Source organism: Henckelia pumila, chromosome 1 (assembly GCF_033568475.1).
Source record: "Henckelia pumila isolate YLH828 chromosome 1, ASM3356847v2, whole genome shotgun sequence".
In the NCBI taxonomy this organism is placed as follows: domain Eukaryota; kingdom Viridiplantae; phylum Streptophyta; class Magnoliopsida; order Lamiales; family Gesneriaceae; genus Henckelia; species Henckelia pumila.
In genome coordinates this window covers 59,759,877-59,785,694 of record NC_133120.1, presented here as the reverse complement: position 1 = coordinate 59,785,694, position 25,818 = coordinate 59,759,877, and the positions used below count along the sequence as shown (strand labels likewise).

Genomic DNA, 25,818 nt, shown 5'->3' with positions numbered 1-25,818 from the left:
GAAGACAAATAAGAATTTAGAAGAGAAAGGAAAAAGAAAAGAATAAGTGAAAGAAAAGAAGAGATTGAAAAGAAAGAAGAAAAAAAACGATCAGACAAGAAGATTGTTAGTGGGCTTTTCTTTTGGGCCCTAAATTGTTTGCGCTACTTTTGGCGCTAATCAGAGAAGAGAGAAGCGCTATCGCGCTGTGTGGTGAGAGATTGAAGAATTGAAAACAGAACCTTATACGTGCTCGTGTGAGTCCTGGAGCGGGCGCGTGTCGTGAGATTTCAGCGTGATTGATTAATTATCGGGAAGGATAATTTTTATGGGCTTTTGAGTGGGCTTTTTCACATGCGATATAAAAGGGAATTTTTCATCTGACTTGAGGAGAGAGCCGCCACAACACAAACTTACGCACATCAGAGATTTTGATCGTGAGATTTCTAGGATTTTCTGGAGCTTAATTGAAGAACAAAGACGGAGTTTGATAGACCGGACATGGCATCGACGACGGATTTGTTTCTTATCTTTTATTTATTTAATTCTGAATATGTCTGGATTTTTGAACATGATTTATTGTTTTCAGAATTTTATTATGAACTAATTTTTTAGAGTCTAGAGGTCGGATGGAACCTAGTGTAGACACTTTCATGAATTCTTGATTTTATTGAATTGAGTTTCTTCTAGATTAATTGTTTTTCTAGAATTGATTGTCTTTTCAATTATCTGATCAATAATTGATTTGTTATATTTATTTGAAATCTAGCACTCGGGAGAGGAGATTTTGAATAGGACCATTGGAAAATACACTGTTAATTATTTACATTGCTCGGGAGAGTGTATAATTTTAACAGAGCTTTTAAAAAGAACATTGTTTTGAATTGATCACTGCAAGTAGATTCTTAATAGGGATATTGGAATTGAATTATAGTTGATATAGTTTATTCGGCACTCGGGAGAGGGAATAATACACTTAAGTGTTCTTGGCTATTAATTCCTTGAAATTCATGAAGATTAATTAATTAGGATTGATTGTTGTTGAATCCAGGTGAAATCTATACCTCTAGACCATTTTTCTCTGATTGATATTTATCTGAAAGTTGTGTGCGTGCTATCAAAAACATCTTGATTATTTATTTTTATGCAAAATTCTGAGTTATTGATTTTCTAGATAAAGTTTGGACTATTTTAATTACAAGCACTAAATATTTTCATTTTACTCCCTGTGGGATCGATATCTGATTTAATCACTATATTAAAACTTGACACTCGTACTCTTGCGAGAAATTTTCACGACAAGAGTGTCTCAAGTTGAATAACTCCTTGTAATTTTGGGGACCAATTGCACGGTTTCCCCAAGCATCTCTATGGTAACGTACTAGCCTGTAAGGAGTCAAAAAGCCCTCGACGTTGGCGTATCCATTGTCACATAGATAATAGCAACCTACATAGATTGAAAGAAATTTATTTCAGCACATGTATGGTTATGATTAAAAATTTTTCAGGATCCAACATTAAGTTGTATGCGTACAGTTAACTAATTTATTGATAAGAAATTCAGAATGTGAAGAACCTCTAGGAACTTTAAATACATCGTCACCGGTTAAAGCATCACGAAGAACTCTCGAATCTGCTGCAGATCCCTCCCACCCCGTAAGTGCATAGATGAACTTCATGTCACGATCGCAGACCCCAAGAACGTTGACTGAAATTGTACCTTTTCTTGTTCTATATCGTGCCTGGTCTATGGACGGTACATTTACACTGATATACGTTCTGTCCAATGCACCAAGACATCCCTGTACAATCACAATGTATTTGTTATTTTCTCAAATATCCTTGTATATTTTGTACAAGAAATGAAAACCAATTCTAAAGTTACCTTGAACCATTTCCAACTGTCGTTAATGCACGTGTCATCAACAGGCGACAGTTTAACCAGTAGTAAGGGATGTAACATGAGTATTGATTGGAGAACTTCATGGAAATGTATGCTGATGGTATGTCCACTACGTACATAGTCATGACCAACCACACGATTTTTCTTGTGATGAGCCAGTATAGATAGGAACATAGCGACTTTCTCTTCAATACACGCATATCTCCCCTCTACTAACCCTCCAACATGAGTTACCAAGTAACACAATCGTGCAAATGCATTTCTATTTATCCTTAAGTTTACCACGCACTGCACATCTCCTATGTTAATAATCATGTTCAAATGGTTCATTTGCAGACCAATTTTTTGGGTCATGTTGTACGATGAACATGATCTACGCTTGTCACGGAGTCGTTTTGCACGCTTTCTTTGTAGATACCGTCTCACAAGTAACAATATCAACATTGAACGACACATTATTTGGTGTACTATCACCAAAAGTACAACATGCCTACGCTTAATGGCCATCTTCAAAGATACTTCACACAAAATTATAATTAAATATGGTTAACATTAATGGAACCAAAATGAAATAACGTTTTCATTATTTTTGGGAAACACGGATAACATCAAAAAAACAAGGAGGTCAAGAAAAGTATTGCATATACTATGCCCTACCAAATAAGAAACACATATAACAGCTTTAGTTTGCCTACATGTGTCATCAACATTGCTTCTGTATACATTCTTATAAGATTTTAACATGTGGTTATTCGATCAAACATAATGAATTGGTCATCACACCCAGCAAGTAGCGTGTTTCTTACACAACATGTGAACAAAAATACTCATTCCTTCCCAAACTTCATCTATACTCCAAAAAATGGTTAACCAAGCACGGAACCTAATGTATCGATGCCAAGCGTTTTACTAAATGCACAAAAGTATGTACATTTGTCAGATTAATTAATTATTGCAGAGGATGAATTATATGTAAACATAATTCAAATTCTCAGAATAATGTTTTTCGAACGATGTGTTTTTTTTTTCAACAAAAAATAGAGATGAGGAGCAGTGGTATCACATATATGTAAATCACGGGACATGAAAGGCTTCTGAAATGGGCGTTGCCACGAATTCTTCAACACATTTCTCCTATGAAATATCTTGAGTCTCGTTTTTTTAGTTGCGCAGATTTGTTTCCGAAAACAGACTTATAATTTCAAATAATACCATCATTACCTAAAATTAAATTTCGTGACCCAAGATTATAAACAAACTTACCTAACTAGTACCGGCTCAATGAAAATGCCTCTGTAAGAAGTGAAGAGAAGAAAACATCAGAATATCATAATCCAATCTCAGAATTTGATTGGATCTTGGCGTCAACTACTATGGTGTTGTGGAGTTACCTACATATCGGAGCAGTTTACCATACATAAAGAAATTCCATAATCTTCGCCTTCCATTTCATCATAGCGTAAAAATGAAAACCTTGTTGGGGGTATTATGGGAACGGGCAACTAGGATAGAAAGAGAGATAAACAAACTTTGGGTATTTGGTGAGTTTATTTAAACCAAGGTAATAAAGACCTATCCCATGTAGGAGATATTAGGCCCAATTATTTAACATGCTACCAAACTATGGTTTAGCCTATTTTAAAAGTCACTATCCCATCTAATATAGCCAACCAAACGTACCCTTAATGTCAAGAAATTAATATTCAATATTTATATATATTAAATTGCTCACGGAGTGTGCCCGGCTGCTAGTCGCATATGATATGACATGACACTAAAAAGTAATTTAGATTTGTCTCCCGCCTCATTTCAAATCATATCTCCCTCTTCCGGGAAAAGAATGTACTCCACCGGAGCCCTGTCACTGCAACCGCCGCTGAAGCCGCCGGAAAGCTGCTCCCAGGGCCACAGCTCAACCCTCATCCTTCCGACGGCTGAGGGAGGCTCCATCTGCCTGCTCTGCCTCTCTGCCCTTCTTTCCAACCCTAAATCTCCCACCGTTCACGTATCCTACGCCCTCTCCCAGCTCTCTCAAGCCATCTCTCAGTCTCATTTCCTCCATTCTCTTCTTACCTTCCACTCTCACTTCCTCATTTCTCCACTTGTCTACGTCTTGTCAAACTTCGATGACGAGCCAATTGCAAATCAAACCATCGATTTGATCCTGAGAATTTGTGAAGCCGCGGAAAGTAATTCCAATGAGGATGTGCGGATGGAGTTCGCTGCTAGAGTTTCGAATTGCCTTTCTACTGGATCCTTGGCTTGGAGCCGCCGCCAGTTGTACATGGTAATAATCCAATCAAATGCTGTTTTCATTAGTTTGTGACTTATGATTTTGGATTTGTCGGTGATTGGATATTTTTGCATGGGTCGTAAAGCTAAAACTGTGGAAATTATATTTCTACATTATCCTTGTGTTGTAAACTTACTTTCGCGAGTTGAAAACATTCAATTACCAGAAATTTATTTATTTTGTTCGTCTAACTGTTTAGGAATGGTAATTGTCTCTGTGAGTCCTTTTCAGTTACATTGTGGATTCAGACTTTTACATTGATGATATTACACAGCAGTTGTCGATGATGATATTGTGTTTATGTGAGAAATTTTGAATAATTTGCAATGGTACAAACAACTCCAGAAGCTATGTCACAACTATAACACCGAACCTCTGTTCATTGCAATAATGTTCAAATTGATGGTCTATGGAGGTATCTGGTATATTGATTGCTTGATACTATACGTGTGTGCATATTTTATGATCAGTTTCTCAAATTGATGGTTTATGAAAGTATCTGGTATGTTTATTGCTTGACACTACGCTGATGCATATTTTATGTTACTGGTACACATATCTCATAGTCTAGCACATCATGAGATATGACTTAACAAAACATGTAGAGATTGATTGGCATTTTATCCAAAAAAATATTGGAGTTTGAACTTTGAAGTGTGCAATACGAATATCTCTAGACAAGGCAACAAACTACAGATATCCTAACAAAAGGCTTTCTTAAATTGAGCTTTGAAAAAATAACATGCAGGGTAGGTATGATTAACGTATATGCTCGAGCTAGAGGAGAGCGTTGGAAATCATATTTGAAGGGGAAGTTGATATATTTTTGTGTTTGGAGAGTTTGTATGTTTTTCAAAATCCCTACATTTAAAGCTGCATAGATTTCTAGTCTATAGCTATGTAAGTCCCTAATTTAAAGCTGCGTAATTCCCTAACGTTAGTTTGTCTTTTGTTTGTCCATCTTGCTCCTTTTGTATGCATATTTTTTGCCATTATAATTGAATAATAAATAAAAACATTGTTTTTTCCTCCTAATCTTCACTTTGTTTGCACTTGCTCTACGAAAATGATAACCCAAATTGGTAGGACTTATTATATAAACCCTTATAAACCATTCACATTGCACTGACATTTAAATGTAGGAGAAGGTATCACTGAACATGTAATATAGGAAAATATTATATTATTTGGCTTATATTTTTTGCCATTATAATTGAATAATAAATAAAAACATTGTTTTTTCCTCCTAATCTTCACTTTGTTTGCACTTGCTCTACGAAAATGATAACCCAAATTGGTAGGACTTATTATATAAACCCTTATAAACCATTCACATTGCACTGACATTTAAATGTAGGAGAAGGTATCACTGAACATGTAATATAGGAAAATATTATATTATTTGGCTTATATTCTTTTTTTCTCTTCTGACTCCTGGAGCAGATGATGCTGATGATGAATAAATGTTTTATATTTAATTTAAAGAATGTTTACACTTTTAAAGCGAGAAGCCTCTAAGTTCCTTTTCATCCTCAACAGTTGATTCATGGATGTGAATCATTTATAGATTATTTGCATGAATCAAGTATCAGGTTCCTTAAAGAATCAGTGTTCTAAATGGCGGTCGAGGCGGCCGCCTAGGCACCGCCTAGGCGATAGGCGGCCCTCGACCGTCCCGCCTTAGCCTAAGGTGGTCTCTGTCGGCGGTCCGAGGCCATCCGGCGGCAGAGGCGGGCAAGCAGGCGGTCGAGGCGGGCAAAAAGGCGGTCGAGGCGGCCGAGACGGTCAATGATTTTAAAATTTCAGTCAACTCTCAAAGTCAAATAATTTTAAAAATCAGTCAAAGTCAATCAATTTTAAAAACCTTAGATATAATAAAAACATGTCTCACTCTCTTTAGTATTTACTTTTGGTTTCAAATGTTCTCCACCATCAACCACCACTTGCCTCAAACCGCCTCCATCCGCCCTCCTCCGCTGCCGCTGTCTTCCACCACCTTAATTATCTTGTTAGTTTGTATTTATATATTTATTTGCACTTTATCTAGATTGTATATATTGTATGAAGCTTCTTTAGGCAAAAAAATTATTTAATTACATATATTACACAAATTTTTTTTGATTATTTGTAATTACATTGCATGATTATAGATAATTGTCTATTAAAAATTGCTAAAAAAATTCAACCGCCTAGGCACCCCTTGGGCACCGCCTAACGGCCGAGGCGGTAGGGGGTCACTGACCGCCCCGCCACCGCCTCCCGCCATTTACAACATTGTAAAGAATATACTGTTAAGAGAACGATTTTTGTTTCTGTAATTCTGTATCTTTGACCCACGTCTTGATAAAGTGATTCTGTGTATTTGACCCACGTCTAGATAAAGTCTTCCTTGACAACCTTCATATATTTGCAATGCAGCTGCACTGCTTTGGTGTTCTATTAGATAGTCAGGAAAGTAAATTGTACGCCATCATTAAGGATAAGGATACCCTCATTTGCAACCTAATCACAGGTCTTCAGTTGTCAAGGTGGGTTAAGTAATGCACTACTAGACTGTATCCTGTCACTTGCCATTTATTTCTGAAATGCGTTTCTTCCCTTTTGAATACAGCGAAGTGATCCAAGGGGAGATCATGTTTGTTCTGTATCGCTTGTCCCTCCTCCAGTACATAGATATGGATGATAACAGTACTGATGTATTTGCTGCCTGCGGCCCCAAGCTTGTGCACTTACCACTGGAAGTCCTCATGAAAAGTGAAAGTGACGATGTTCGGTTAAACTGTGTAGGTGTGCTTCCATGTATTGAAATTTTTTCCAAGTTATCTTTGCATTTTAGAAGATTCCTTTATTTTCTTCTTTACACAATTCCAATGAGCAAATAGTTGTAGATTACTTAACTTGTTTTGGACTACCAATACTTAATATATACAAGTCCAGACCGTTACACCTTTCACATCACAGAATGTTGTATTCAGGGTTCCCTGGCCAAAATTCCAAATAACGGGACATGTTAATTGTTGATGATCACCAATAGTTGAAACCTAAAAACTCTGTTGTAAATAACCCAGGATAGTAATGACTATCACATTCGATAACTTTAATTTGTTTGCTGTAAGGCTGCAGTTCTTGATATATTTAAGACACTTGGCAAACCAAACACTACTTTACACAGTTATATTTGAAGATGCTGTGCTTGATATGGTTTCACGTTTAGCATGTGATTATGCAACTAAGGATTGTAGATTTTTAGTGACGTTAATTTTGTGTATTTTAATCACCTCTTGCACTGTGCAGCGTTGTTGACGGTGTTGGCCCGGAGAGGGTTCTTTCAGGGTGCATGTATAAATCATGTGGGCAGTGTGAACTCCTGCGAAGCTGACAACTTCATGCAAACTTCAGAGCAATCTTTGGAAGTCTTGTTTGCAGAGGCTGTTAAAGGCCCCCTGCTTTCTTCAGATAGCCAACTTCAAATTGCCACATTGGATTTAATATTTCTATTTCTTTCACACACAGATGCCTCTGGCAAAGAACTTCAAGTACTTATAGAACAGAACATAGCAGATTACATATTTGAAATGCTGAGACTGTCAGGTAAACTTTAAAGAAACATCATCTTCCTAATGATATTAAAGTTCTGTAAATGTCCGAACAATCCAGAATTGAATATTATGTTTTCAAGCTAGGCCTCATATGGGAATATGACATAGCTTCGTTACGTTTTCCCACCATATTGTTTCAATCAAATAAGATATATTATGCAAAGTATAACTTGTACATTTTTATCTGTCAATTTATGCTTATAATGTTTCTTGTCATTTTCCAGGTAGAGAAGATCCAATTGTGAACTCCTCTCTTCAGGTTCTTGATCTTCTATCAGCAGCTGAGCAGTCCTTCAGACAAAGACTTGCCATTGGGTTCACAACACTGGTTCCAATTCTGCGTCATGTAGCTGAAGTTCCTTTTCATCCTGTACAGTGTCTGGTACTGAAGCTTATTTTAAACTGTGTATCAAACTGTCCCGGAATAATATCTACTTCTGATGTTGGCGAAATAGGTATTATCTTGACTCGAATGTTTAAGAACTTAGATGGTGAGATTGGCATGCTTCCAGAGACATTCTCTTTATCATGCAGATTATTTGTTGCTCTAATGAAATTTCCATCTTCTCCTGGTAACTCAAGTTTTGTAACATCAATAATGGATGCATCAAGATCCGCCGTTTCAACTTGTTTAGGTGACAGTCAGATACACAGAGATCAAATTTTGCATTTTCTATATCTACTGACGGAAGCATATGCATACAATAAGTGTGATGGTTCCTCAAAAGCTACTGATATGGAACTAAGAATTTGTATTTTAGACTTATGTAGATTAAAACTATTACCTTGGTTCATGACTGTGATCAATGATCTTGAAGGAGAGGATATTGCCTTGGGAGTGATTGAAACCTTTCATTCTATACTGCTACAAGATTCTGATACTGATACTGATACTGATACCAAGAAATTTACAGAGTCTCTAGTTTCATGTTCCTGGTTCAGTATATTATTTGGATGCTTGGGTTTATTTCCAACTGAAAGAATGAGAGGTAGGGCATATCTGATCTTTGGTTCTGTTGTGGACGTGCTTCTTGGGAATGATTCTGGGCAACCCATTAGAGATGCTGCTTTCCTTCTGCCTTCTGACCCCACAGATTTGCTATTCCTTCTTCGTCAGAACAGTTCTCGTAATCAGGAATTATTTTGTTGTCAATCGGCAGTGCTACTGATTCTCTATATTAGCTCTCTGTATAATGACAGGTACAAGCTCCTCAACAGTATTCTACACACCCTTTTGTATCAGATTTCAACTAGATTAACAGTTGTTCTTTTTGCAAGGATTGGTGATGATAAATTGATATTAGCTTCCCTGGAGCAATATATTTTACTCAACAGCGGTGATTTTGTAGGCAGAGTTTCTATCTCAGTGACAATAGAACTATTAGTAAATCTTTATGGGCTTCATAGGGGATTTGCCAAAATGAGCTACCAAATACCTTACAGCCCAGAAGCTGAAAGAATCCTGTTCCAGCTATTGTCTGAGATAGATTGGAATTCTCTTTCTACAAGAATCCATTTGACATCGCTGAAATGGTTGTTCCAGCAAGAAAAACTCTGCAAGTCATTGTCCAAACAGATATTGTGGTTCTGCAGGCAGCACAGCTCAAATGGTCATGAAATCACACAAACAATTAATTTGCATGTGTTTGCAGAGCTGATAACGAGTGGAGACAACTTTGTTGCTATGATTTTTATACACTTGCTGGGAGAGCTTGTTGGAAATGCTGGTCAAGATTATGATATCATTTCAGTCATAAAAGCTGTAACTGAAATAACTGAAGTTGCTCCAGCTGCATCAGACCAGTTTTGCATGCATGGAATAGATGACGTGATGCTAAGCATTTACTTAAATTCAAGATACGCCTCTCCTGAATTACGTATGGCGATATCTCAACTTGTCATTAGCATTCTCATATCAGCACAATCTGAATCAATATCAAATGATGAAGCTTGGATAGGGATAGCTGCAAAGGTATAATAATTAATCAGAATCTATTATAGTTATCGTGTAATCCTCAAAAGTAACCAGATCTTTTCCCTTATTTTTGTAGTTGTTGGACAACCTAATACCTGCAGTGGCTTTGGATGGTTGGACTGAAGTAATCTTGATGCTTAGCATTTTTTCCCTAATTTTGTACCATTCTAGAAATCAGGCTCTAACAGAAGCTTCGAAAACCATCATTTTGAGTGCTCCTTTGGTCTCAACAGTGAATATTATGATCTCTGAAGCTTGTTCCAAGGGACCTGCCCTAGTTGATCATGATGAAAGAACAAATACAGGGGAAGTTCTCATATTTGTGCTCCTGTTGCTATTCTTCTCTCTCAGAAGGTAAATACATTTCAAGCTCTCAAGGAAATTACTAAAACTAAAATTCCCTTTCGCGCCTGTGAACTGACTTAATTACTGTGCCAGTATGCGAGCTAATCTACCAGGCCTCGTTGACTTCCGAGTTCTACATGAAAATGATACCGAGACAGAGACTCTATCCTACATCAGTATAAGGTGCCATGACTGTTGCAAGTTGATGCACTATGGATCACCTCTAGTAAAATTAATTTCTTCTTTCTGCCTCACGGAAATGCTCACTGGGCTATCAGATTATATTAAAAAAACAGATGATTTGAAATGTCGAGAAGGGTACGTGTCATCAGTATCAGCTGTATTAGAAGGCCTTATATTTTTTGATGATATTAGAGTCTCAATGAATTGCGCACAATGTTTGTCACTTCTAATGGAATGGGAAGATCTGGAGAACGAATCTATGGCCACTGATGCAAGTAATTGGTATAGATTGATCGTAGAGGAGCTGGTGATGTCTTTGGTGACTCCAAGTACAACACCATACACTTTCATGGTTCATCACAAACCTGCAGCTCTTATTGCGGTAGCATTGCTGAAATCAAGCAGAGTACTACCATGGATCACTAAAGTGTTCGATGATTTGTCCATAAACAAAATAATTCAGAATGTATCACCAAGCAATGTGAGCACTGAATTAGTGGTTTTATTTCGAGAGCTTATGAATTCTGGCTATCTGAACTCGGAACATATTACTCATTTAAATCGAGTGTTCCAGGTAGTAAAACTGTGCTCCTTCAATAGTCACACTCTTCTCTTTCATTAATTTGTCATAGCTTCTCAAGGTTTAAGATCAGTAAAGAAGCAAGGGCCCATACATCAAATACCATAAGAATTTGTTAACCTCAGATTAGTTGTAATGGGTGCAATGTTACAAGGAGCGATTCTGTTAAAAAAAATGGGACTAAATCTCATTTGTATTCGTTTCTCAGGCATGGCGGAGGCACATGTACAATAAAAGTGAAATGCAAGATACCAATGCAATGGAACACATGAGGAATGTGGCTGTCAACCAAGATCATGCAACAAAAGCTCGTGCATATCTTGTCAGCCTCATGTTATCTCACTCGGTTGCTAAAACAAATGGTTTGAGATCTCATTGTTCGAAAGAACTACTAGAAGAAATAGAAATATTCACCAAATTTTCCATGGAAGAGGATGAAACGTGACTACTCGTTGCAAATATGATAGACTTATTTAGTGTAAACAAAAAAATTTGAATTTTGTAAGAGACTTTTGGTATTAAAAACTATGTTCATTGGTGATTTATCAATGAGTTCTATAACAATATACATAGCAATAATCTAATTAATTAGTTTATAACAATAAAAATAGAAAATATTCCCAGAAAAACAATATACATGTGTTTTTCCAAGTCAAGCAGTAGGCTACAGCATACAAGCACATGAGCTTGACGGTTTCAGAAAGATTATATAACAATTTCATCATGTATCTCTAGAAGCCACTTAATAAGTTGATCTGATCAGAACTACACAAGTACGCATTGTAGCTCTTTAAAATTATCTGGTTGATTCACTCACCCAAAGAATATCAAATTTTTTGGCACATTTTGAATCACCTTTGTGAGAAATTAAAGACATCCTAAGATCGGAAGTCACGGAGGTCAACATCATCCTCATCTTTTAGATGATCATGTTTTATGGGGGAAATGAGACTTACCCTTTGAAAATTATTTCACATGGACGTACCCAGAATTTCGTCTTGGGGGCTAAATTTTACGTAAAAAAGATTAGTTAATAAAATATAAACTAGTTTATGGGCCTCCTCTCAATTTTTTTTATATAAACTAGTCGCGCTTGCACACGCATTATTTGTGATTAAAATATGAATATTATTTATTGTATACACATATATTATATATATTTTTATTTCAAATCAATTTAAATTTGAAAATAAAATGAAGGCACAAAAATGAAGAAAATCACGGATAAATGAAATTTAAAATATAGATAGAGATTTTGTTCTTTTTTTTTTCGCTTTTTGAAGGGTATTTTAGTGTTGGATCCTTCAGTTATAGTGATAAAAAAATAATACATCATTGTTATAGTACTTGCCGCCTTTTTTTCATTATACAACAGGTATCAACCGCTTGCAAAGAAGACTCGCATCAACCACTTATATTTAAGCAGAGTATCAACCGCACAAGACTAAGCAGTTAAGTCTATATCTACCGGTCAAGTACTCAAGATATTGTCTAACGCTCTTTTGTCTACCGATCTCAATAAAGCATCAACCGCTTGAAGGCGTGTCACGGACTCTACTCAACGGCTGTCTGAAAAAGTCATCTTTAATGCATAAGTCATGAAGCATTTAATGAAGCAGTTTGAAGCATTTATGAGCAGACAAAGAATGCGAAAAGTTACTCTAAATGATCACCAAGACATTCTATCTTAGAGTCTAACTGCAGCCGTTACCCATCAAATTTGGAAAGGGGCAAATCGCATTTATTACAGGTACTACTTTTGAGTAAGAGAGAAACAAATATAATACCAACACTTTTAAGATGATTGAGACATCATAAGCCACATGTTCTAGACAAAGGAGAACAACCTCGATTGAAGAAATAAAGACGTTGGAATCATTGGACTATAAATAAGAGAAAATACTCAAGGAAGCAACATATAAAACCGAAGGAAAATCAAAAGCACTCTCCGAGTTATCTTCTTGAGCACTCGTACTTGTCTAAATACTACTTGCTCACTACAACCCTCACTTAACAGATATCATATTTGATCTTCGAAAGATCTTCCAAGGGTTACTCAAATCCGGTCATTTATTGAAGAAAACGAGCTGAATAAAAGGATTTGAGAAGAATCTGAATTCGAGGAACTCAGCTACTATCATCAAGAGATCGAGAGAAGTTTGATAAGAACTTAAAATCTTATCCTTGTGAAATCTAGGAGTTCCATATTGGACAGTGTATAAGTCCTGATATTGGAGTGGGTAAATTACAAAACATTGTAATTACCAATGTTTTCTAGTGAATTCATTTCTATGTGAAAGAAAGAGAGACGTAGAAGGATATTGCCTTCAAACTTCCATAAACTCTGTGTTATTTACTTTAAAAGCACTGCACTTTATTTCTGGTCGATATCACCTAAGATTGTGAGCTCTTTCCGCACTTAATTTCAAGTTGCTCACACAACTCAGGAAGTTGAGAAATGGTTAAGTGGACTAAACATTCACTCAACACTTTTGCGTTTCAAACGAAAGATTTTAAGAGTGTGTATTCGCCTCCACTACACACACATCTGATCTCCAACAAGTGGTATCAGAGCGGGGTATTTTCTCAACTACTTATATCTAATCTTAAATCATGGCGTCTTTTAATAAAATTACTATGTTTTCTAAAGAAGAATATGATGACTGGAAGATTCGTATGCAGAAACATCTCTCAGCTCAATATGATGACATGTGGTATGTCATCACAGATGGACCACTGAAGATTCTTAAAGCCAATACTGTTATAGTTATTTCAAGCGGCGAACCACAGATGGTAGAGAAACACATATCTGAGTGGACCATCGAAGATAAGAAGAAGGCCAATCTAGACAACGTGGCCAAAGACATTTTTTTCAAAACGCTGGACAAAAATATGTTTAGCAAAATCAAGACGTGCTCAATAGCCAAAGAGATCTGGGAAAAGCTCACTCAACTCTGCGAAGACAGCGACCAGACCAAGGAGAACAAACTCACAGTTTCCATTCAGAAGTTCGATAATGACAGGATGAAGCCAGGGGAAACCATGATTGAGTTTGATGAAATATTTAATAGCATTATTTGTGAACTTATTTTTTTGGGAAAAACATACTCTAATCGAGAAATAGCTTTGAAGGTGATGAAAGAAATACCTAGGGAGTGGAACGTCAAGACGATAGAAATGAGGGAATCCAAAGAGCTCAGCAAACTTGAGCTTCACGATCTATTTGCAGACCTAAAAGCTTACGAGTTTGAGCGAAGGATTATAACAAAAAAGGATCCCTCAACCTCTCATCTCACCAAGGCTTTAGCCACGACCGTCACTTGTCAACCGGTTGAAAAAATCACAACAAAGAAGACAGCCGAGCAGCTAAGCAACAAAGCAATGACACTGTTCATCAAGAGGTTTGGTAAATTTATGCGTAAGAAGCAAACAAAATGTAGTGACCCGCACCGTGATCATCTACTAATCAGAAGCTTAAGCATTCATTTAAATTAATTAAATAAATCAAAAATTAAACAACGAAAAACTTAAACAACAATAAAATATTGTTTACAATCATATCGAATAAAAATCCAGTGTATTAACCCAAATACAACTGAAACAAAAACCTAGACAAAGCCCTGCTGGTCATCCAATGCCTAAGCCCTCCTAGAACCACGCGCATCATCCAGCCGCAGACCTGCCCCGTGGAATAGGGTGTCCAGATACAACAATGTACGGGACGTGAGCATGATAAGCTCAGTACAAGATTATGAGTATATGATGTTATGTGCGCATGTATGCAAGTGAACTGGATACCAAGACTCTCAGGTCAAAAAACATGCTCAAAGATCGGGCCCAGGGTATATAGCATGCTGCGCCGTCGCCTCAGGAGGTGGCTCATATACCAAGTGGATAATGGTGACCTGATACTAGTACAAGTGTCTAACCATCACGGTGACCTAACACAAGACTATGTATCCAACCATCAACAAACTCGTAGGGTGAGCGTCCTACTACAGGATACCTCTAAGGTAAAGGTTCAATATGCTCATGTATGCAACATACAGTCATGACATGCTGTATATAAAGGCATATAAAACATGCAATCACATAATCCATGCAAACACATAATACATGCATACTCAGCCTGGATATCTCGAATAATACTTCCGTACCTCATAAACTAGGCAAGCTAGACCAGCACTATGTCCAAGCCTATAATCCGCACTACAATGCAAAGTACTCATGTATTATAATCTTATTCTAAAAGCCTTAACTATGCTATAACATACTCCCTATTACTATAAGGAGCCAGAGCTATACCTGCGTCCGTCGTCAGCCCGCTGATGACGACTGCCCCAGAACTTGGGCACCGCTCCGCTGCAACCCCGGAGCACCTGGCCAACATCCGGGCCAAGCCTAGGAAGGCTGGAAACACCCCAAAACCCTAGAATGCACTAAAGACCGAGAGAGAAGACTTGATTTTGGTGTGAAATTCTGAAATTCGGAGGGCCTATTTATAGGCGGAGTTCGGACGGTCCAAACTGCCACTTGTCCGAGCCGTTTAGACACCTGGACCCTGCGGAGTTCGGACGGCCTGAGCTGGTCCGGATGGCCCGAACTGGTCCGTATGCTTTGAACTATTTTGGTCTTCCGAACTCATTTTTGGACCCCCGGGACCTACCCTACCATTTTCGGACGTTCCAGATCTGACTTTCCACTTATGTTCACCAAATAAGGACTCCTTAAATATTTTTTGACACTTTTAAAATTATATGTAATTTTTTAACATGTTTAAAACCACTTAATCTTGTAAAATGGAACCGGGCTACTACATTCTCCCCCTACTTAAGATATTTCATCCTCGAATAATCTTTAGTACTGAATGCAGTAAAATACTGAATAAACATCTTTTATTCAAACTGATTCATTTTACAAGTTACAATCTGAAAATACAACAATTCAAAATAGCTCTGGATAATCTGTACGCATACGACTCTCAAGTTCCCAAGTGGCCTCCTCAGTGCCTCGGCGTTGCCACTGAACTAGAACAAGAGGAATGGTCTTGTTGCGTAATACCTTATCCTTATGACCTAAGATACGCAAAGTTTTTTCCACGTATGTCAAATCCGAGCCCAACTGTATCTCAGACGGCTGTAAGATATGAGAATCATCTGCCACATACCGTCGTAAAAGTGAAACATGGAACACGTCGTGGATACTAGACAAATACGACAGTAAAGCCAACCTGTAAGCCAAATCTCCAACACTTTCCAGAATCTCGAATGGACCAATGTACCTAGGAGATAGCTTACCCTTGAGACCAAATCTCAAAATTCTGCGAAATGGGGAGACTTTCAGGAAAACTTTCTCTCCCACTTCAAACTGCAAAGGTCTGCGCTTGACATTCGCATAGCTAGCCTACCGATCCTGCGCAGTCTTAATTCTCTTTTTGATATGTCCAACAATATCAGCAGCCTGTTGGACTAACTCTGGTCCCTGTATCTGTCGCTTCCCCACTTCTTCCCAGAACAGTGGAGTATGACATCTTCGCCCGTACAACGCCTCAAATGGAGCCATCCCAATACTGCAATGGTAACTGTTGTTGTACGCGAATTCAATTAATGGTAACTGATCTTGCCATGCTGGACCAAAATCCATAGAACATGCTTGCAACATGTCTTCAAGAGTACAGATCGTGCGCTCTGACTGCCCGTCAGTCTCTGGGTGATATGATGTACTCAAGCTAAGAGTATTACCCATAGCGCGCTAAAGACTCCCCCAAAACCTGGAAGTAAACCTGGGATCTCGATTGTTGACTATGCTCACAGGCACTCCGTGCAATCGAACAATCTCCTGGATGTACAACCGTGCCATACTATCAAAACTGTAGTCCCGATTATAAGGAATGAAATGTGCTGACTTGGTGAGTCGGTCCACCACAACCCAGATAGCATCATAATTCCTTGAGCTCACCGGTAAATGGATCACGAAGTCCATCGTGATCAACTCCCATTTCCACTTAGGAATAGGTAAACTGTGAAGCAACCCTCCAGGTCGTCGGTTCTCTGCCTTGACCTTCTGACACACCAAAAATCTAGAAACATATAGATACACACTCCTTTTCATTCCTTTCCACCAGAACCTAGTACGCAAATCCTTGTACATCTTGTTGCTCCCCGGATGAATACTCAACTTAGAACGATGAGCCTGTGATAAAATCTCCTCCCTCAGAGTATCATCCTCTGGAACAACAATACAGCCAGATAAACAAAGAAAACCATCTGACTCATAGTGGAATCCAGATGAACTATCATCCCTGGCTAAACGAGCCAAACGCTGGGTCTTCGGATCAGCCATCTGAGCATCTCAAATCTGAGAATACAAAGCAGGCTCAGATAAGATCGCAAATATCTGGATACTCTGCATACCTTTATTATGCTTGAAGGTATACCCTGAAGAACAACAATCTTCAATTGCACTTGCCACAGAACAAGTCTGTAGTGCAGACACTCGCACCTTGCGACTTAAAGCATCAGAAGTGAGATTAGCAGCTCCTGGATGGTACTTAATTTCACAATCATAATCCTTAAGCAAATCCATCCAACGTCTCTGTCTCATGTTCAATTCTGCCTGAGTAAACAAATACTTGAGACTTTTGTGGTCTGTGAAGATCTCAAATCTTTCTCCATAAAGATTATGACGCCAGATCTTCAACGCAAATACAATAGCTGCTAACTCAAGATCATGCACTGGGTAGTTATTTTCGTGAACTTTTAACTGTCTAGAGGCGTATGCAATCACATGCCCATTTTGAGTCAGGACACATCCCAGTCCCTGAAGAGAAGCATCTGTGTACACTACATACCCTCCAGACCCAGACGGTAAAGCCAACACAGGCACATAAGTCAACCGTCTACGAAGTTCACAAAAATTATCTTCACATTCTGAGGACCACTCAAAATTCACGCCCTTTCGAGTAAGTTGTGTCAAAGGTCGAGCTAGCTGCGAGAAATTCGCGATAAAGCGACGATAATATCCTGCTAGACCCAGAAAACTACGGATCTCAGCTACCGTCATCGGACGCGATCAGTTCATTACAGCCTCAATCTTGCTCGGTTCCACAAGAACTCCATCCCTGGATATAATGTGGCCAAGAAATACCACCCGATCTAGATAGAACTCACACTTACTCATCTTAGCGTACAACTGTCTATTCCTCAGAGTCTACAACACCAGCCTCAAATGATATGCTTGCTCATTCACATCATGTGAATACACCAAGATATCATCAATAAATTCAACGACGAACTTGTCCAGAAATTCTCGTAATACTCAATTCATTAGATCCATAAATACAGCCGGTGCATTAGTCAACCCAAATGACATTACTAGGAACTCATAATGCCCATACCTTGTCCTAAATGTTGTCATGGCTATATCTTGATCTTGGACTCTCATCTGATGATATCCAGATCTCAAATCAATCTTCGAGTAAACCGAAGTACCCTGCAACCGATCAAACAGATCATCTATACGAGGCAAAGGATACTTATTCTTGATTGTTACCTTATTCAACTGGCGATAGTCAATGCACAGAATCATAGACCCATCCTTTTTTTTCACGAACAGAACAGGTGCTCCCCAAGGAGAAACAATAGGACGAATGTAACCCTTGTCCAACAGATACTGAAACTTATGCTTCAACTCATGCATCTCTGATGGAGCCAGATGATACGGTACTCGAGAAATAGGCGAAGTCTCTGGCATCAGCTCTATGCCAAACTCAACTTCGCGCACTGGATGAAATCCTGGAATCTCATCTGGAAATACATCTGGAAATTCATTCACAACAGGAATAACTTCTATACCAACACTTCCAGTGAATGTATCAACTGCATATATGAGGTAGCCTTCCGCACCAGATTCCAAAGCTCGACAAGCTTTCAAAGCTGATACCAATGGCATATGAGGTCACGCTCCCTCACCATAAAAGAACCAGCTATCATCGCCAACTGGATGAAATTTTACCAATCTCTGGTAACAATCCACTAAAGCTCGGTATGTAGTTAACACATCAATTCCCAAAATGCAATCGAAATCCTCCATTGCTAATATCATGAGATTCACCATCAAGACATTCCCTTCAAACTCTAAAGGGCAACCCATCACTAGACGCTTAGCCGACGCAGACTGACCCGTCGGGGTAGAAACAACAACCACTGTGTCTAGACGCTTAGCCGATGCAGACTGACCTGTCGGGGTAGAAACAACAACCACTATATCTAGTGAAATGTATGGCAACTTATATCTCTTTAAAAAACGTGCAGATATGAAAGAATGAGATGCACCAGTGTCAATGAGTGCAAAAGCAGGTGTATCAAATAACATGAACGTACCCGCTATAACTTTCTCATTCTCATCCACCACCTGATCATGTCTCAAGGCGAACACTTGACTGGAAGTGTAACACCCAGTATTTTTAGCACGTAAATTCTCATGCATAATTAGGGATTTTATTTATTTAGAATTTTAGATTATGGGTTAAATAATTATGTGAAATTATGTGTGCATGTTTTAAGTTATTTTTAAGCATTTAACCCATAATTAGTGATTTTTCATGATTTATGGAAATTAATTGTTTTGATCGCGTAGACGGGACCGTGGACGGACAAGATACCAAAATATTTAGCCAAAAATATTTTATGAGTTTTATGAGCCTTAAAATAATATTTTAAGGTATTTTTTCAATAAAAATTTAGTATTTAGTTATATATTTATTTAAGGGTTTATTTTTAGCCAAAATAAGTCATTTTAATGACTTTTATTAAATTTTAAAAATCCCTTAAATTTATATTTCGGGATTTGGGTTGTGTTATCAAAATTATTAAGTTATTATGGAGTTTTAAATATTTAATTAGGTATGATTTTATTTCTAAATTAGTTAATATCCTATTTTAATTCTATTTATCAAATTTAAAACAAACCTACCCTATCTCTCAACCCTAATCAGCCGACTCCCACCTTCTTCCAAACCCTCTTCACGCCTCCATCTCAGAAAAATATTCCTCCATAGCCGATCAACTCGTTCTTTGAAGATTTATCGAGTTTTTGGTCCGTTCGTCGTCCCGAAGCCCTTATACGCATCAACCTACTTCAAACAATTATAAAGGCATGTTTGATTCCTTTTCTTCTACACTATATAAGCTATTAAATCTCTTTTCATCAGAATCACCACGATTTTTACGTTAGACAATCTGGAAATTTGAAGCATGCATGTTTAGTCATGTTTTTATTCATGTTTTTGCTTGTTTGCTTGGACATATCCACGTTTTTCAGCCATGGGAGGGACCAAACTGCTGCTGGTCGTGTAAGGGTGTGAGTGAGGGTCCTAGGAGTCATTTGGCTCAGTGGGATCGAACCAGGAAGGGCTAGGAACGAAGCCATCTCAGCTGGTTATCTTGGGGTGCACAGTTTAGGGTTGTTGGAAGAGGGGCTCGGTCCTGCTGTATGGGGCATGGCTGGGACCGAGCCATGGTAGGTTAGGACCGGCAGGACCTTGGGAAGGTCCTGCCGGCGGCGCTCCGGCCGGCCATGGCCGGTTTCAGGGCTGCTGCTCGCGCAACCGAAGGGAGTAGGGAGGGGGGGTACGGGTTTTGGGCTGGGGCTGGGTGCTGGGTCGGGTCTTGGGGTCAGGGTCGGGTCAGTAGAGTTTAGGGTCGGGTCAAGTGAGTCCGGGTCCGGGTTAGGTGGGCCGGGCTCGAGTATTTTAATTTTTAATTAATTAAGAGATTAATTGGTTTTGGGCTTTTATTAATTAGTTAGAAAATTATTTGGGCCTCCAAATAATTTTATTTGGGCTTTAAATAATTTATTTAAGTTAGCCCAATGATTTTATGGGCTTGGGAGCCCATGAGAATTTTTGGGCCAGTCTAGAATTTTATTGGGCTTAATTAAGTTAATGGGCTTAAATATTTTTATTTAGGCCCAATTAAGTTTAATTAAGTTATTTGGGCTAAGATATGATTATTAGGCTTTTATTTAAGTTTAATGGGCTTAGAGTGAGTGACCAGCAGTCTGGACCAACCCATGAAAAATAAATAAGTCCGGGATATATATTTAATTATTTTTATGCATAAAGTCTATTTTAAGTATAAGTATATTATATTATGAAAAATTAATTAAATATATATTACAGACATATTTTCAGTGCATGCATTCATGAAATAATTTTATAGCATGATTTAATGTTTAAGGTTGAGTTAGAAAATAATTTTATGTTGGAAGTTGAAGTAGTGTAACAATTTAAGGGGGACCAGTCCCCACATGTTAAGGGATGTTTACTGTCAATTTAAGGGTAGTTTACTACCAGTAAGAGGTGATTCATCACCGCCGCGTACGTTGGTTCTAAGAGACTGATCAGTCGAACTTTTAAGTTTAAGGTTACACTACGGATATGACCATGCGATGTTAGAAAATGTTATGCTCAACAATGTTTATGTATGTAATATATGATTATATATAAGATCAAGTTTAAGCAAGATTTTCAGTCATGATTCATGATTTTTAAGCATGCTCATTCAAGTATATGTTATGTATTAGTATTCCAGTGATTTAAATTATTTTAAACCCTTGTTATGTTAGCATGTTGGGCCTCTAGGCTCACTACACTTATATGGTGCAGGTGAGTACGTAGAGGAAGATGTAGTTCCTACCGGTGGTGAGGACGTATGAGCGGACATGCAGTGATCCCCCGTGACCGCCGGCTGAGTCTTTATGGATATTTTTAAGAATTTTTAAAAAATCTGTTTCTTTTATGTTTGTCAGTGGTGAATTTTAGTACTATTTTTATTAAATAATTTTTATTGCATGCAAACTTTTAAGTGGATTGTTTGACAGTATTCTATTTAAGTTTGACTCAGTTATTTAAGTAAGAATGTTGCATTTTATTTATGTTATTTTTAAATCTGTTTATTTTGTGCATATATGTATGGGCATGTATGTACATCTATTTTACTTAGTATTATTTTAAAAAAAAAAATTTCCGCATTTATTAGTAGTAGATGTTTCAATTGGTATCAAAACCGCGTTCTTGGAGGGGTCATCACTGCTATGCGAGCTCAGAAATCCACGCTACCGGTCTGTAAGTTTTAATTGCTTTTAGTATGATTTAGTAGTATCATGTTTAAGACTTAAGCATTTATGTTAGCAGAAAATTTTTAAGTACTTAGTTATGCATGTCGATTTACGTAAAGAAATATGTGGTGGTGCAGAATGCCTCCGAGACCAGTGAACAGGCGTGGAGGATCCCCACCTTTGCAAAACCCTCTATCAGCATTGGAGCAAGCCAATGCAAACATGATGGCCGGGATTACTGCTCTGTTGGAGCAGCAGGCAGCACGTCCGAGACTGTATCACGATGAGGATGTGGCGGAGAGGTTCTAGAAGAAGGGACCTAAGAAGTTCGCAGTTGCCACAGATCCACTCATTGCTGAGGGGTGGATCCGTTCTTTGCAGAGCATCTTTGCTTACATGGGGTTGACTGATGCGGACAAGGTGAGATGCGCAGTGTACATGCTGAAGAGTGATGCAGACTTATGGTGGGAGAGTGCATCACGGGGAGTGAATCTAACTACTATGCTATGGGAAGATTTCCGGAGGATGTTTTTCTCCAAGTATTTCACTGAAGACATGCGCAGTAGGATGATTCGAGATTTCATGAGTCTCCGGTAGGGAGACAAGATAGTTGTGGAGTACATCCGTCAGTTCGAGAGGGGCTGTCACTTGGTGCCATTGATTGCTGACAGTGCACCTGAGAAGATGAGACAGTTTATCGAGGGACTCAGGGCAGAGATCAATCATGACGTTCGTATGGCGAACGTCCTTACTTATGAGACGACAATCAGTAGAGCCTTGCGTTCGGAGGATGGTAGGAGAGAGTTCCACAGGGAGCAGCAGGGTAAGAGGCAGTTTCAGTCTGGATATCAGCGACCATCTTCGCAGCCTCCTGCGAAGAAGTAGTATACTGGGCCGTCTAAGGGCCCGAACCAGCAGAAGCCACAGCAGCAGAGACAGCAGCCTAGGGGCGGGGCCCCTAATGCTGGAGGATATCCTACTTGCCCGAAGTGCCAGAAGATGCATCCAGAACCATGTCTTCTAGGAGCGGACGTCTATTTTCACTGTAAGGAGCCAGGGCACCAGATGGCCAATTGCCTGAGGAAGAAGAACACTACAGGGAGAGTGTTCGTGATGCAGGCTGAGAAGGCAGACCCAGATACCTCCTTGATCACCGGTATATCTTACCCCTAGTATTTTATAATTTCTTCCTTTGGTTAAGAATTTCGATTTTTCTTTGTGGAATAATTTGTTATTTGGAATTTTTCTATCTGCATGTTAGAATAGGAAGCATGTTTTACTTGTGATTAGAATTAAGGGTTATTAGTGACTCATCTTTGGGAGAAAAGTTTAGTAGTGGTATGAAGTTGTTGGGATTCTTCTGCGTGCAGGGAGAATTCTAGTTGGAGGCAACTCCACGTTTGCGTTGCTAGATTCAGGGGCTACGCATTCGTTTATCTGCCTAGAGTTTATCAGACAGATAGGCATCACACCTGAGATTGCCGATAGTGGTTATGATGTCACTATGCCATCAGGACATATTATTTCTACCTCTAGTGTCATTCGAGAGCTGGAGTTGGAGCTGCAGGGGCACTCTATTCGCGCAGATGTAGTGGTTTTGCCGTTGAGCGGGTTTGATTTGATATTGGGTATGGACTGGTTGACAGTCAATGGAGCTTCGATTTATTTTCGTCGGAGGACGGTGTCAGTGAAACCTCCGGGAGGCGACCTGTTTACTTTTCATGCATCTCAGTGCAGTGATATTCCCCAGGTGATATCTCTTATTCAGGCGAGGAAGCTGTTGAAACGGGGTTGCCGAGGTTTCCTAGCGAGTATTGTCACGGCCTCAGAACCAGCTAGTAGATTATTATCAGAGATAGAGGTGGTTCGTGATTTTCCGAACGTCTTTTCGGAGGATGTTGCAGGGATTCCACCAGTGAGAGAGGTGGAGTTCATTATCGACTTATTGCCAGACACTGTGCCTATCTCAAAGGCACCGTACAGACTCGCTCTTACCGAGATGAAAGAGTTGAAGGAGCAGATTCAGGAGTTATTAGAGAAAGGCTTTGTTCGTCCTAGCTTTTCTCCATGGGGAGCTCCAGTGTTATTTGTGAAGAAGAAGGATGGCAGTATGAGACTGTGCATCGATTATCGAGAGCTCAACAGAGTCACCATGAAGAATAAGTACCCACTGCCGAGGATAGAGGACTTATTTGATCAGTTGCAGGGAGCTTCAGTGTTCTCCAAGATCGATCTGCGATCTGGTTATCATCAGCTGCGAGTTAGAGATGCAGACGTGTCCAAGACTGCTTTTCGGACACGTTATGGGCATTACGAGTTCTTAGTGATGCCATTTGGGATGACGAATGCTCCAGCGGTTTTCATGGATCTCTTGAACCGGGTATTTCAGCCGTATCTTGATCAGTTCATCATAGTCTTCATTGATGATATCTTGATCTACTCTAGGAGCGTTGAGGAGCATAGGCAGCATCTACAGACAGCCTTGCAGACTTTGAGGGAGCATCGTTTGTTTGCCAAGTTCAGCAAGTGCGAGTTTTGGCTTGAGCAGGTGGCATTTCTTGGCCACATTATTTCGAGAGATGGGATTGCAGTGGATCAGTCGAAGGTTGAGGCAGTGCATAAATGGGGTATTCCGAGGAATGCTTTGGAGATTCGCAGTTTCTTGGGTTTGGCAGGATATTATAGGAAGTTCATCAAGGGTTTTTCCTCTATTGCAGTACCCTTGACTTCCTTAACCAAGAAGAATACGAAGTTTATTTGTAGTTCAGACTGTCAGAGGAGCTTCGATCAGCTGAAGGAAGCACTCACTACCGCACCGGTTTTGGCGATGGCAGTACCACACGAGGAGTTAGTGGTGTACACCGACGCGTCTAAGCTAGGTTTAGGCGCAGTACTTATGCAGGGTGGTAAGGTTATTGCTTATGCGTCGAGGCAGTTGAAGATTCACGAGCAGAACTACCCGACACATGACTTGGAGTTAGCAGCAGTGGTCTTCGCTTTGAAAATCTGGAGGCACTATCTGTATGGCGAGAAGTGCAAGATTTTCACGGATCATAAGAGCCTCAAGTACTTCTTCACTCAGAAGGAGTTGAACATGAGGCAACGGAGGTGGTTGGAGTTAGTGAAGGATTACGACTGCGACATTAGCTACCATCTAGGTAAGGCTAATGTAGTGGCCGATGCTTTGAGTCGGAAGTCGACAGTGGTATCGTGTTTGACAGTGCAGTTACCACTGCAGAGCGAGAAATAAGAGGTTTGATTTGGAGTTTTACTCGAGTGGTCATGCACCGAGCTTGTCAGTGTTGATGGTGCAACCGATTCTACGAGATCGGATCAGAGTTGGACAGACTACTGATGAGGAGTTACAGTGTTGGAGGCAGAGAGATGAGGCCAAGGGTGGTCGTCTTTATACAGTTGTGGATGACATTGTTCAGTACCGTGGTAGGATGTGGGTACCAAACGTCGATCAGTTGAGAGCTGAGATTTTAGCAGAGGCTCACACATCTCCGTACTCCATTCACCCCGGGAGTACGAAGATGTACAGAGATTTGCAGCTATTGTATTGGTGGCCCGGGATAAAGAGAGACATCGGGAGAGTTGTGTCAGAGTGTTTGACTTGTCAGCGAGTCAAGGCAGAGCATCAGCGTCCAGCAGGACTTCTTAGACCTCTTCCTATTCCGGAATGGAAATGGGAGAACATTACGATGGATTTTGTAGTTGGCCTACCGAGGAGTAACAGAGGTTGCACAGCTATTTGGGTGATCGTGGATAGACTCACCAAGTCAGCTCATTTCTTGCCGGTGAGGACTACCTACTCCTTGACACAGTATGCAGAGCTTTACA

At 39.3% G+C, this 25,818-nt stretch overlaps 1 protein-coding gene across 4 annotated transcripts; it reads left to right on the top strand.

Annotated features, from left to right (window-relative positions):
* Window positions 1-3,657: 3,657 nt before the first annotated feature.
* LOC140875229 (protein PUTATIVE RECOMBINATION INITIATION DEFECT 1) lies at window positions 3,658-11,353 on the top strand. 4 transcript variants are annotated; one of them, XM_073278862.1, is made up of 9 exons: window positions 3,658-4,169; window positions 6,594-6,703; window positions 6,787-6,962; window positions 7,470-7,766; window positions 7,999-8,229; window positions 8,689-9,746; window positions 9,826-10,103; window positions 10,188-10,851; window positions 11,066-11,353. In XM_073278862.1, exons 1-9 carry the CDS (start codon window positions 3,723-3,725, stop codon window positions 11,300-11,302), a joined length of 3,498 nt encoding a protein of 1,165 aa, XP_073134963.1. In that variant the 5' UTR covers window positions 3,658-3,722; the 3' UTR covers window positions 11,303-11,353. The 4 variants fall into 4 exon arrangements, with proteins under 4 accessions (XP_073134963.1, XP_073134962.1, XP_073134961.1 ...); XM_073278861.1 differs by having other exon boundaries at window positions 7,999-8,974; window positions 9,053-9,746; XM_073278860.1 differs by having other exon boundaries at window positions 7,999-9,746.
* The last annotated feature ends 14,465 nt before the right edge of the window (window positions 11,354-25,818 follow it).